This window comes from Cannabis sativa, chromosome 8 (genome assembly GCF_029168945.1).
Source record: "Cannabis sativa cultivar Pink pepper isolate KNU-18-1 chromosome 8, ASM2916894v1, whole genome shotgun sequence".
Taxonomy (NCBI): domain Eukaryota; kingdom Viridiplantae; phylum Streptophyta; class Magnoliopsida; order Rosales; family Cannabaceae; genus Cannabis; species Cannabis sativa.
In genome coordinates, this window is record NC_083608.1 from 25,179,573 (window position 1) to 25,194,132 (window position 14,560).

Consider the following 14,560-nt stretch of genomic DNA (forward strand, 5'->3'; position numbering starts at 1 on the left):
CAAGCGTGTGGTGGTTAGTGAGCATTGGGTACTGATAGGAATTTCCTATCAATTTAGTATCAGCAGCAGTAGCAATTATAGGAAAATAGTGAACAATATATTGATGTAGATGATGAGGATACCAGTGTTAACTGGGTATTCGAGAGACTCAGTGCTCTCCCAAGAGCTATTGCTCACTCATATATATAATATATAACATAAATCCCTCTCTATACAGTAATTACCCTCTTTATTTATCCTAAGGCCTATCACAAACTCAATACTCTCCCAAGAGCTATTGCTCACTTAACTAATTCATTCTCCTCCCAAAATCCTTCACTACTCATATGTATAGCATATATACCCCTTACAATTGCCTAATTATCCTCTTTATTTATCTTAAGGCCTATCAAATATCTCTTGGGGAATATCCCAATACACTTAGGTAGCATTTAGTTAAAATGAATAAAAATATAAGAATATGAATGAGAATAGGAATAGAATAATATTTAAGGAAATTACTCTGTTTTTTTTTTTTTTTTTTTTTTTTTTTTTTTTCAAATTTACGGTTTGAATTTTTAAAGTGGTTGCAGCTCTAGTTGCAATAGGAGTTTCTATACGATTTTTTGTTGCAATTTAGGTTGTAGCACCAATTGCAATAGAAATTTCTATGTGAAATTCTGTAAAAATGCAAAAAAAAAAAAAAAAACTATTTTGAAGTGTAAAAATAAAAAAACCCCTAAATTTAAAATACATAAAAATTGATAAAACAATTATTAAATTTGTTCAAATCTTGTATTGGTGTAGTCTTTCGTTATATTTTAAAATAGAATAATCATTTTACTAAAAAAAAGTAGAAAGACCATTCCATTGAAATGATAGTTTAATATTTCAAAATGCAACTTAACAAAATGAATGAAATGAAAATGATTGAAACTCAAAATTGCAAATAGAAAATTAAGCAGGTTAAATAATTGCATGAACAATTGGAAAGAAAAGCGTTTATACCAACAAATAAAAGGATTGAATATAAATAGTAATTATGCTTTCAAATTCTGCAAAACAGTTCACACTATTCTTTCATTCCCAACATTTGTTATTTGAGCTAGGAACAATTTGAAAAGAGGCAGCATCTCAATTGCTATACAAGAAAAGACACCATTATTCTTTTATAAAGTACAAAAAGGAATTCAAGCTTTAAAGCTTTCCGACGCTAAGAGCCGGCATTTTATAATTTTATCATAGTAGTAAACTCCTTAAATCTCTGGGGGTTCTTCAAGAAATATGCAGCAATGGCAATTAGAATAATCAATATAATGAGCCACAAGCTAAATCCTCCTGCACCTAAAAAAATGAAAAATATAACAAAGAGAATCCAACTCAGCTGAATATTCGAATTCTAGAAACTGAGAAAATGGAAGAATGAGTTTACTCCAAGTGTTTAATGTCTACAGACACAAATTTAACAATCTTTTCATTTTCTAAAACTAGTTACTATTATCAACCTATTTTCATGTACCATTTTCTTATCTACAATATTTGTAATAATAAACTTGCTTACCATCTTTCTTCTCCTCTATCATTGTTACTCTTGCGCTTGAATCCAAAGAGGCAGATGCCAAAGCTCTGTAATTATATAATACATCACGGTTCATTAGATGTTAGAAGGAGATGCAAATACAGTACAATAATTACTATGGCGGAAAAGAACTCAGCAGCAACCTTGAATCATGAGAGAATCTCAATGTGGTTACAAAGCCAAGATGTGCCTTCTTAATCACTTGTCGAATCCGCATACTTGATGAGTTCACAACAAAAATATCCCCTTGTGTTGTTCCACTGGAAAAGAAAATTATATCAGTAAAAGAGAAATGTTTCCATGGAGCTTAACACCAAAACTACAAATTGACATACTTTTGATCAAGTATTTTACTGTAAGAGAAAATAATGTTCTAGAATCTTGACGATGAGAATCGGTAGTACCACTATTTCAAGCACTACGCCTTAAAAGTTGAACATGGTAAAGATGTCACAGAATAAGTGATGGGCCAGTTTGACAATTATGCTATTTGTAAGTTATCTATGTCACTATGTTAGAAATCCTGAGGTCTTTTCAAGACAAAAGGCTCAATCACATCCCATATTATGCCAGTTCGTTGCTTTTAAGAAGAACTTAGATGATAGCTGGAGAAAATTCATCAACTTAATGATTTTCCAAACAGTAAACATTTACCATGCAAGAAACTTCCCATCAGCAGAGACATCAAAGGCAGATATTGGGTCACGGACAATTGACTTTGAGGCGATCCTATTCCATGTGGTTGTATTCCATGTCACAATGCTTCCACCTTTACCTAAATCATACAAAAGTCGTGTGATGTTTATCAGCATGTGTAATGATGGGACAACAAGGACTGAATCTAGAACCAGAACTGGGTCATTGAAGAGTACGCTCACCTGTAACTGCAGCTGTATATAGAACCAGATTCTTGTCGTTGGTTTGAGAAAATCTACACGCACAAAATATTTCGTCCTGTTTATCATAAGTTGTCAGTTTCAAGACCAACTAAATCAACAAAACAGATAGTACAATTCCATGCAGACCTCTTGATGGTGCATAATTAATTGCGCATACAAAGTCATAATTCTTGATAGGGTATGGTTGGTCATTGGTGTTCTTATCATAGCACTAACTTTGTTTATTTACTCAATTTAACCATTTTCAATTTTACGGTACACTCTCGTTCTGTTGAAGTTAATAGCCATTCCATTGATGTTCTAAATGAAAGTTAAGAAAAAAGATAAGCTATGAAGACAATGATCATGCAGATAAAAACAGATAATTTTTCTTTTTCTTCAAATATGAGGATCTCAAGTAATAACTCACATTTCCCTTAGCTAGAGAAGCTACAGGCTTTGATGAAATAACATCCCATACTCTGCAGCCAACACTTCCCAAAGATGCAAGTAGTTTCCCATCAGGGCTGTACAAACACGATTTGAGAAAGCATATCAGTATAACAGCAAAAGTAGCAGCCCCTAAACTGCCTTCCATTTTTGATGCTAATAGCCTAATGGCAATGCAAACCTGAAATGTAAGTCCTTCACACTACTATGAACTTTAGCTTGATCAAGAACAATTTCCATGCTAGGCCATTTGAAAACCTTTAAATTTCCATCCTGTACTGCAACAAAGTGAAGTCATTATAAAACATGCCATGCTTTTTCATGATAAAAAACAACATTTACCCAACAGCTTTGAATGAACTTTTCAAAATCAAATGGATACATGCGAAATTGGAAAATACTAGAGAAATTCATAAGAAGATGTAACATAACTTCTTTTAGCAATATAGAAACGGTATCACTGTGAAAGATATCAGAAAGAGCAATACGACCAAGTTTCTCCCCTTCTTTGTTGACTCTATTTTTTTCTCCTCATTATGTAAACAACCAAAAAATAAAATGTAAATGCTGATATCTACCTCACTACCAGATGCTAGTATTGAACCCTCATTGTTAAATGCCATTGCTAACTGTTGTTCAACGTCTTCCAATGAGGTGAGCACTCTATCTGATTGCTTCACACCAAGCTGATGACCTTCCATGCTATTTTCTCCATCCCATTCAAACCATCTGCAAAATAATGTTTTCATTATTAATACATCATTAAAGATAGCTAAACAAAACAAATCCAATGAACAAAACAAAAAAACACACTTAGCCCAATTCCTAACCAGCTGGGCATATAGAGGATACAATAACCAGTAACCACTTAAGGTCAAGTACTACTAAATAAATACTATTAGGGCAATGAGCATACGATTTTAATATAAAATGGCCCCAAAAAAGAAAAGTATAATTGCACTAAATAAATATTTAAACCTTCGAAGAATCTCCTTACAAAAAAAAAAAAAAAAAGAAAAACCTTTGAAGAAACTACATACCTGCAGCTCTGGGGAAATGAACATATGAGGCCCTCGCCACCAGGATGAACTGCCATTCTATATGGCAAATTAGAGCCAGTTTTATGCTTAACAACCTACATAAATAACAGAACCCATCTAAGAAAACTCTATAGGGAGCAAAACAATATTGGGGTTCGGCTCAATGCATAAGGAGAAAAAAGACTGGGAATTTACAGGCTGATCAGAGAGAGAATTGGATGTGGCATCGAATTCAGAGAGAACAACCGCGTTTGGGATGCCACTATTGCCTTCGCCGCCGCCGCCGGCCAATACGATGTACTTACGATGGGCAGTGGGTTCGTCGTCGGGTTTAGGTTGATCTGGTTCGTCTTCAGGTTTGGGTTTTGGGTCAAATCGAATGGAGTTGTACGGAACCCAAGCTACGGAGTAGAAAGGGACGCCGTACTTTTTGAAGTTCTGAGGCTCTGGGTTGTTCGCCATCGCTGCTCAGATCTATGTGAATTGAGCTCTATAGAAAGAATTGCAGGCTATTACTGATATGCTGATCTACATTATACAACATTATATTATAATAGATTAATAATTTTACAATTTTACAGAAAAAAAAAAAAAAAAACACAAACAACACACTTGAAAAAATAATTACTAAATAAATTTAATTATAAATATTAATTTTAAAATATTAAACTAAAAGAGAAATTTAAATTTTTATACTTAATTTAGTTAATTAACTAAAAAAATACTAAAAATATTTCTTTTTACACTATATCAAAAATATATTTATGTATAAAATAGGCCTGCACATGGGTTGGGTTGGGCGGTTTTTGGGCGGTTTGGCGGTTTTTTTATTTGGCGGTTTTTTAAAATCACAACCCATACCTGCCCAATAAAAGTTTGGGTTGGGCGGTTTTTTAGGGGCGGTTTTATGCGGTTTTTTGGGCGGTTTGGGTTGCTTAAAAATCAAAACTTCCAAAGTATATTGTCACAAGAAAAAAAAATTAACTAAAAATTTATACCTGTTAATGACATGGTTATTCAAAATACATGTTCTAAACACTGTTTAGAACATAAACAGTAGGCAGTTTACATTGAGAAAACAGTAAAGTCTATAGACAAACATTAAACAACTCAAAATTAGTGATATCATTTCAATCTCATATTCTCAAGTCTGTCAAATTAAAGTGAGCAATTAGTTCATGTTATTGCTAACAGACAAGATAAGATAAAAGATTAAATTATTACTAGAATATATCAAACTATATTTTATCTTAAAAACCATTTCATGGAACCACATTGTAATGAAAACAGATAAATCTAGCATTATCATCAATCTTTCAAGATTTACAATTCAAATTATATAAGAAACAGAGGATTATAAACAATAATCTAAGCAGAAATTAAAAGTGAGCAATGTAGAAGAAAGTAAGAACATTTCTCTGAAAATTGAATTGAGTTCATATTATTGCTTCCCATATCTAATAATACAAACTAGTGAACAACAAACAAACATAATAAAATTTGCTAAATACCTATTGGAGCTTGGAGGAATACCCGAATTGCTGAAACGGAAGCAAATATAGAATCCTTGCTAATGATTCTACAAGCAAATCAAAAGTACCCAAAATTAACTCAGTCCCAAGTCTTGAAAAATGAACAGGCAGATCAATACTAATACTTGCTCAAAAAAACTACAGAAATAAACACAAAATCAAACAAAACAATTAGCTATACTTACTTAAACATTGATTCAAGCTTAAAAATAAAAATACCAGGTGAAGATTCATGAGAGAGAGGCCGAAGCTGCGTGGTGCCGACTGCGAAGCTGCGTGGTGCCGACTGCGGAGAGAAGAGGAGCTGTGTGGTGCGGAGTGGAGAGAAGGAAGAGGAGCTGGGTGGTCCGGCGAAGTGGCGAAGTGGCTGGGTTGAGTCGTTGATGGCCTGAGGCTGGGCGGCGGCGAAGAAGGGGGGGACGATGAGCGGAGAAGAAGAAGGAGGGGGGGGGGGGACGATGGCTGGCGGCTGTGAAGTTTGAATGTAAATTAGTTTTAGGGTTTTTTTTTTGTTTTTCTTTTTTTTTTTTTTTTTTTTTTTTTTTTTTTTGAGTCTTTTGTTTTAGTTTTTTTAGGCAGCTTTTTTAGGTAACAATTTTAAAAGTGGATTTTTATTTTTTTAATCAAAATTATAAAAACATTGTTTGATAGTAATGTTTGGTAACTGATTTTATTTTTGTTTTTAAATTTAAAATCAAATTTAAACAAATTTTAAAAACAGATATTTCATGATTTTAAAAGTTTTTAAAATCACTTTTTTCTCATTTCCTTCTCTCTCTCTGTGGATCACTCGTTCCTTGCTCAGTTCCATTTCGAAAATTCATCAATGGCTTCAGCTATTGCAGGTAAAGATTTCTTCATCTCCATATCTCTTCTCTCTCTCTCTCTCTCTCTCTCTCTCACACACACACACACACATTTTTTCTAAGTTTGAGAAAATCTTCATCTCCATATATATTTTCTACTTAGGGGTTATGCTTTCTACTTAGGATTATGCTACACTTCATTCCAGTTTTATTCACTACATACAATTAGGTTTTTCATCAGATTTATTGGTATATATATGTATGTATGCTTAGTCTTCTTTGATTCTCTAACCCTATCTCACTCTTACTCCTGCCGCCACTCCTATTTTTTCTCTTTTTGAAAGTCTTTCTCACTCACACACTCACAAATCTCTCTTTGTTTATAGTTTAACAATATGAATTTCTATTATTATATGATTTATTTACTTTTGCTAGTCTAGGTATGAAGATGCTTTTTTAATATATGTGCCCTTAGATTGCAATTTGACATTTGAGTTGGGATCCCTCCTATACTCTGTTTAGAATCATTGTTGTTCTTATTTGTAGTTTACTAACATATGAAAACAACTAACTTATGCAACTTGTGCTACGATTTTCAGAGAGTTAGCTGGTCTAGTTGATCGATCGTAGGTGATGGAACTAGGTGGGAATCTAAGGGAAGGGCAGCTACTTATTTATCAAGACCCTCCTTCCTCATAAACCCACTTTGCTTTGAGGTTTGATCCAGATGCTACTAGCTTTTAAAATGTATATTATTGATTGATATTTGAGGCTTACATTACAATTATTCTAATAAAACTTTGTAGCAAAAATATTCTACTCAATAAAATATCATTGAGTACTTGATGGGTTTTGTGGTTCTTTAGTGTTTGTCTTGGTGTAAGCAAATTAGGAAAAAGGGTACCAGAATTAGTAAAAGAAATTCAGTTATGGGTTTGTGGTAGTTTTGTTTCTAACATTAAATGTCCTTGGAGTATGAATAAATGCTGATTTAGTTTAAATAAGGAAGCAGAGAATTTCATGCTTGTTAGGAAAATATATACCAACATAGACTTTAAATAGAGAACTGTTCAAGTGGGAAAATAATTCAGATTATGATATGAGAAAAGAAACTAACCCAATTAAAGCACTGAAGAAAAGGTAACAAATAATATGTACTGTAATCTCACCTCTGTTTTTCCTTAAAAAAAGTCCAACTTGTTTCTATGCATTACATTTTGCTTGTTTTGATGTAGAATTTTTCTTGTTCGGTTGTTTTATTTAGTCCCAATTTTATTGATCTTAGTACCCAGGTCACAGTACCAACTTTAAATGGGTAATTTTCTATATTAAGATACATCTGCATTAATAATGTTAGAGTATTTTACCTATTCGTTTTGTGGTATCCATAAGTAATTCCATACAAAGATGGACCTTTGATTAATTTAGAAGATAGACAATTCTTCTTCTGTGTAGCTTCAGTTTCAAAATTAGAACCAGATATCACACTCACATCATGATGTTATTGTATATGCTTCAGATGGCTTCTTGGTTATCCAGTAGTATATGCATTTGGCAAGGAGCATATTTCGGAGGCTATTTGTAACCTCTCTACCAAGTCTCTTCATCTTTTCAAAATATTTGTTTGTAGGTTTGTACTTTATAGTTTCTTATTTGTATATTTGCTAAATATATGTGAATGGGTTTGACCTTTTTACTTATGAATTAGGACTTCAATACCTTGTACGTAATCAACATAAAAGTTTAGGAAATTTTCTCAGAGAAAACGAAATATGAGCCTATAATGTGAGTATGCCATCACATGTATCGTTACTTCTAATGTAGCCATTTAGGAAAGACTTGTGATTAGAGGGGGTCCTATTATTATTTAAACAATTGCATGTTCAGGAACAATAATTTACCAATGGAAGGTATTGGTTAGACTTGTACAATACATTGTTATTTGTAATATTATTCTTTAATTTTGTATATTTTATTCATGAAATTGATCATGCAGGATAGTTTCAAATTTAACAATTCCCAGGATAGTGTCAAGAGATAACAACAAAGTTCGCATTCTTTAGGTATTCATAAAATGCTGTACTAATTGACTAATTCTCCATCATGACATTCATTAATAGAAGGCATATATCCCTAAGTGACAAGTTGTTATTTGATTGAAATGTCTAGGTTTTGATTCGACTGACTTGAGAAAAAAATGATGGAGAGATGAAGACATTCCCGAAGTACAAGATACTACTATACAAAGCACTTACGAAACTTTGAATGATAGTGTTGAGTGTAGCATTTCAAGAGATCAAATTCGTGAAATAACTAATGTCTGTGATGAAATTGCTGATCATATATGGACAATTATTAGTTCATATTTTATTATGATTTTATCAGTTTTGTGTTATAGATAATGAGCTTCGTGATTTTAAATTACTTGAATTTTTTTCAGATGTTAATGAGTATTTTTTATGTAATTTGTTTATAATTATATAATTTAAAAATAAAAATAAATGATATTCATAATTTTTTTAATTAAAAAAAAAATTAAAATTTATGTTTTTTGTTTTTAAAATTAAAAAATAAAAATGGTTACAGAACACATTTTTATTTTTTGTTTTTAAAAACAGAAAACAAAAGTTATTGCAGAACACGCTTTTATTTTCTATTTTTAAAATTTGAAAACAAAAGTGGTTGTAGAGCGCATTTTTGTTTTTTAAAAATAAAATTTTAAAAACAAAAAATCTACTTTTATTTTTTTGTTTTTAAAATTTAAAAGCAAAAGTGTTATCAAACGCCACCTAAATTTAAAAAAATATATATATTACGGGTACGGGTTGAACCCGCCCATTTTTAGGCTAACCCGTACCCGCCCGCCAAACCGCGGGTTAAAACTCAACCCAATCCAATTTTTGCGGGTTTTTAATGGGCGGTTTCCATACGGGCGGATTCTAATGGGTTAGGCGGTTCCCACGGTTTAGCGGTTTTTATGTTCCGGCCTAGTATAAAATACTTAAGTCAAACTCGACCTTTTTTATCTTTTTTTTTTTGTTGATTTTCTTTTTTTTAGTGTTTTTTTTTTTTTCAATTGATGGAACAATCTTAACTCATATAATGTAAAAATGATAAATTTTTTTAATTAGATAAAAAAATTAAACATAAAAACTTAAATTTTCATAGTATTATCCATTTATGTGTAATACCCATTAAAAGTACATTCACACATATCTATTCTATATAAAGTGTGCTTATATAACCGAATTCTTGGTTTATGAGAAATTCGTGGGAGACTTTTTATTTATATTAAAAATAAAATGATTTATTATTAAAAATAAAATAGTTTATGAGAAATTCATGGGTCACTTTTTATTTATATTAAAAATAAAATAATTTATTATTAAAAATAAAATAGTTTATGAGAAATTCATAAAATGATTTATTATTAAAAATAAAATAGTTTATGAGAAATTCATGGGTCACTTTTTATTTATATTAAAAATAAAATAATTTATTATTAAAAATAAAATAGTTTATGAGAAATTCATGAGTCACTTTTTATTTATATATAATAAAATAAATCCCATTAAATCTAAAAAAAAAATTTTGCTGTTGTACATTTATGATTTTTCTCTTCTTCTTCTCTTCTTCTCTTCTAGAATTACCATTTTCCTATAAAAACACTCATTAAAAGAAAAAGTTATATATTAGCACATACAGTATAACTAAGAAGTCATAAAATTTATAATTTCGTCTTCTGTTAAATAAAAATAATAGCAACTTGAAGCATTATTATAATTATGCTGCTTTGTACATGCTGCGACAAAAAGAAATGTCAATCTTATTAATTTCTCCATGTTCTAGCTATTAATGCAAACCAGAAAAAGAAAAACATTTACTAAAACCCACCAAAACTTATCATAATTAAACATGAGGCATTAGATGCAAAAAAAAAAAAAAAAAAAAAAACTACTACAAGAAATTAGAAGCACAATTAAATAAATTAGCGAAATAGTGACTAACATCCAAATTTCAGAGTTGATGAAAAATCTGCAACTGAATGAGGTAAAGACTACTACAATGTTTACTTTATAAAACTTTTGTTTCAATATCTTACTATTATTAACACCATTTAATTTGGATGTAGAAAAAATATTTTTGGATTGAGGCGGCAATAAAAATAATTGATACTGTCCAGAGTTTTTATTACATGTTATGTGACGCATGTCATAAAAAAATAGATTTATACAATCGCAATAAAAAAATTATATGTGACAAGCCATCATGCAGCCAGGAAGGATTTCTTACACCACGGTATATTACAAAAAACATATGATGTTATTGAAATTAAGTTAAAATAATAATAAAAAAAAATACTAACAATCTTATTATGCATTTTACAGTGCTATAGCATATGTTGAACTTGATGACAATACAAAGAGCCTATCTGCTGTCATGTTCGCAGATATTGTGGAAAAAATATTTTCGTGTACTGCTGCCCAACTAATGAAATATACCGCAAATGTGTAATTTTAAAAAAATAAAATAGTTTTACATGCCTTTCATAAGTTGATTTTTTTAATTAAATAAGCTATGCACACCATGTCTAATCATTTTAAATGAAAATACATCACGATTTGTAGGAACACCACCGTTTTGTCGACACTACCATATTTAATTTATCAATGAAAAAATGGGCAATCCAGATATATGCGGACCCGGCTAGAATGAAAAGTGTAAAATACAAAAATTACACTATTGTCTCTATCGAAGCAAATGATGATTGAAATCCACCAACTATCATTAGTTTTCTTATCTACAATTTTTAGACAAATGTTATCTTCAATTATCAACAATTTAGAGATTGATTTTTAATTTTCTTTCTATCTTACACCCATTTAAGTAATGTTTCTTTAAGTATTGGAACATCACCTTTTAATTTATTTTTGGATTAACTTAAGAACATATTTAAATCATCAAGCTTTCTTAAACACTAAGGTGGCGTTTGGTTGGAGGTAATGAAATGGAATGGAATGGAAAGGAAATAATTTTCATTCTATTCCTTTGTTTGGTTGCATTTTAAAGTATTGGTGGAATGGTTATTCCATTTTTAAAAGAAAGGAATGATCATTCCAATGTAACAAGAAAAAAAATTAATGATTTTTTTATAATTTTTTTTATGCATTTTAAATTTTATTCCATTCCATTCCTATTCCTATTCCCATTTCCATTCCCATTCCTATTCCTATATTTTCATTCCTCCCAACCAAACACCTCCTAATATATTACATTCGGTATTCACTTTTAATTGACAGCATTATAAACTATAATATTTAAATACACATAATAATAATCTCACCTAATAACTAATAATATTTTTTCTTTAATTTTTAATTGTATCATTTTTAAATAACATAGAAAAAAACTAGCATAAAATTTAGTATACGTGCCTCGCACGTAATTTTTGCTAGTATATATATATGTGTGTATATTTTACAAGAGAGATGACATTTGTTGATTGTTTATTCGAAAAAGATTGGATGTTCTTCACAAATTATTTTACATTGCATTGGATGTTCGTTAATTTATACGAAAAGATTCGAGGATACTCTGGTAAACTATAAGAGGTATTCTATTCTTATCATGTAGTGTAAAATTACTTTATGTAAATATGTTAAGATCTTGGGGCTTATAGTTCAGATTATGATTTCCTAAAATTGTTTTGTAGAACTGCTTCCGCTTTCTACTCTAATTTGGACAATAAAAACCAACAGACATTGTCCTATAAGAGACCTCCTCCGATAAAAAAAGATATAAGTAAGAGGGATACCACCAAGTTTTGTTGTTTTCACAAATATTTCAATTATGACACAAATAAATGTGACAACCCGAAGAAAGAAATTGAGTTTTTTGAAGAAACAACACACCTGAATTGGTGCGTAAAGTCCAATCAAAACCAGAAGGCTCCCTAACAAGACTACTAGAATTGCTTGATGCCACCTAGGCAGGTATTTACAAGTCATAGTTAGAGGACCACACATTGCTAGAGATATGGGCAAAGCCCAAGAAAGGTATGCTCATATGCTCCAGTATGAGAAAAAAGAGTAAATATTGGTCGTGAAGGAGCTAACTCCCAAACAGTTGCGCAAAGATGATAAAGTGTGTCATTTAGTGATGATGATGCTGCCCATGTTCATTATCCACATAATGACTCCCTGATCATAGAATTACAGATAGCAGACATGACAATAGCTCGGACCATGATAGACAATGGAGCCTCATCAAACATTCTTTTCAGATCCATTTATGAAAAGATGAGCCTCCACCTTAAAGATTTGGTCCCTTGTGCATTTTTCAGGCATAATATTGCGTTGCTAGGAGTCATCTGCCCCCTTATAGTGGGAAAAGCACCTACGAGTAGCACTGTTATGGCATAGTTCCCGGTAATAGATGTGCCTTCAACTTTCAATGTCATGATTGGCCGACCAACATTGTATGACTTGAAAGAAGATGTCAATTTACCACCTTTCTGTGAAGTTTTTTTTACAAGGAATGGGGTAGGATGTTTGAAGGGAGACCAACGGATAGCTTGCTAATGCTATAATATCACGCTAACAAAGGCAAAGAAAGAAGGTTAGTTCAACCAGAGCTCAAAGGCCAAACAAACCGAAAAATATGTAGGGATCCGCCCAAGGCATGAATGATGAGATGGATCCTCGCTTTGGGGACCTAACACGAGAATTAGGCCCATGGAGGAATTAGAAGAAGTAGAGATTGACCCAGCCATGACAACCAGAATAATCAAGATAGGCCGAGATTTGTTGCAAGAAATAAAATCTACTTTGATCAAATTTCTAAGAGCAAACCTCGTTGTGTTCGCATGGTCGCATGATGACATGGTCGGAATCAGTCCATCTGTAATTTGCCACACTTTAAACATCAATACACAAAATTTTCGTCAGTGCAACAAAGAGGAGATTATTGGACATAGAAAGAGCATAAGCACTCAAGGAGGAGGTAGAAAAGCTCTAGCTAACAAGTTCATCATAGAGGCATTCTACCCTGTTTGGGTGTCCAACCCAGTATTAGTGTCGAAGCCCAACGAAAAATGGCGAGTTTGTATAGACTTAACCAGCCTCAATAATGCATGTCTGGAAGATTTCTTTCTACTTCCAAGGATCGACCAACTAGTGGATGCTACCGCTGACCATGAGATTCTAAGTTGTATGGATGCTTACTCCGGGTACAATCAGATAAAAATATGCATCCACCAGACCAAGAGCACACAAGCTTCCAAATAGATGTTGGTTTGTAATATTACAAAGTTATGCCATTTGGTTTGAAAAATGCTGGAGCAACCAACTAGCGCTTGGTTAACTAGATGTTCAAGGACCAGATAGGGCAAAACATGGAAGTGTACATGGATGAAACTCGTTAAATCCAAAAGAGCTAGGGGCATATTGAGGACCTAGATGAATGCTTCAAGATACTTAGGAAGTAGAACATGAAACTCAATCCTCTCAAGTGTTCATTTGGAGTAGGCTTAGGCAAGTTCCTAGGCTTCATTATTAATGCCCGAGGAATTGAGGCAAACCCAAAAAATATACAAGCCCTTTTAGATATGAAGTCACTAGCAAAAATTAAGGAAGTACACAACTTAATTGGTTGGATAGCCGCTCTCAGTAGATTCGTGTCAATGTCCATTGATAAATTGTTCTTTTTTTCAATATCCTTCGAGGAAACAAAAAGTTTGAATGAACCGATGAGTGTGAAAAAGCTTTTCAAGAACTAAAAAAAAAAGACTTGCACAACCTCCTATTTTGTTGAAACCTCTAGACGGAGAAAAATTAGGAATATACCTAGCAATAACCGAATTTGAAGTAAGTGTCATGCTGCTCATAGAAGAGGAAGGCACCCAACATCCTGTTTACTATGTTAGCCCAACATCCTGTTTACTATGTTAGCAAGAGGTTAATTGATACTAAAATTCATTATCCTCCAATCGAGAAACTAACTTATTGCCTCATGCTCGCCTCAAGGAAATTGCGACCATACTTTTAAGCCCATCTTATCAGAGTTTATACTGACCAACCACTCCGACAGGTGCTGCAAAAGCCAAATGCTTCTGGTCAGCTACTTAAATGGGTTATTGAGCTAGGATAGTATGAAATCACCTATCAGTCGAGGATAGCAATAAAAGGCCAAGCTTTAGTAGACTTCATGGCTAAATGTGCAAACAATCAAGAACCTTTTACCAAAAATAGTGTTGAGCCCGATAATAAGCAAGAGCAGGAACAATGACCAAAACAAA

The 14,560-nt window shown here is 32.2% G+C and overlaps 1 protein-coding gene and 1 long non-coding RNA gene across 2 annotated transcripts; one reads left to right on the top strand and one right to left on the bottom strand.

Moving 5' to 3' along the window:
- Positions 1 to 980: 980 nt before the first annotated feature.
- Positions 981 to 5,858, bottom strand: LOC115698946 (SEC12-like protein 2). Its single transcript, XM_061102642.1, has 12 exons — positions 5,678 to 5,858; positions 5,438 to 5,505; positions 4,122 to 4,454; positions 3,927 to 4,021; positions 3,465 to 3,615; positions 3,068 to 3,159; positions 2,867 to 2,963; positions 2,437 to 2,512; positions 2,213 to 2,333; positions 1,702 to 1,818; positions 1,541 to 1,605; positions 981 to 1,323 (listed from the first exon to the last, which is right to left on the bottom strand). Exons 3-12 carry the CDS (start codon positions 4,386 to 4,388, stop codon positions 1,208 to 1,210), a joined length of 1,197 nt encoding a protein of 398 aa, XP_060958625.1. The 5' UTR covers positions 4,389 to 4,454; positions 5,438 to 5,505; positions 5,678 to 5,858; the 3' UTR covers positions 981 to 1,207.
- An 839-nt stretch (positions 5,859 to 6,697) lies between these two features.
- Positions 6,698 to 8,608, top strand: LOC115716976 (uncharacterized). The gene is made up of 4 exons (XR_009683956.1): positions 6,698 to 6,980; positions 7,784 to 7,894; positions 8,261 to 8,327; positions 8,434 to 8,608. It is a non-coding gene; the product is annotated as an uncharacterized LOC115716976 (long non-coding RNA).
- Positions 8,609 to 14,560: the final 5,952 nt, after the last annotated feature.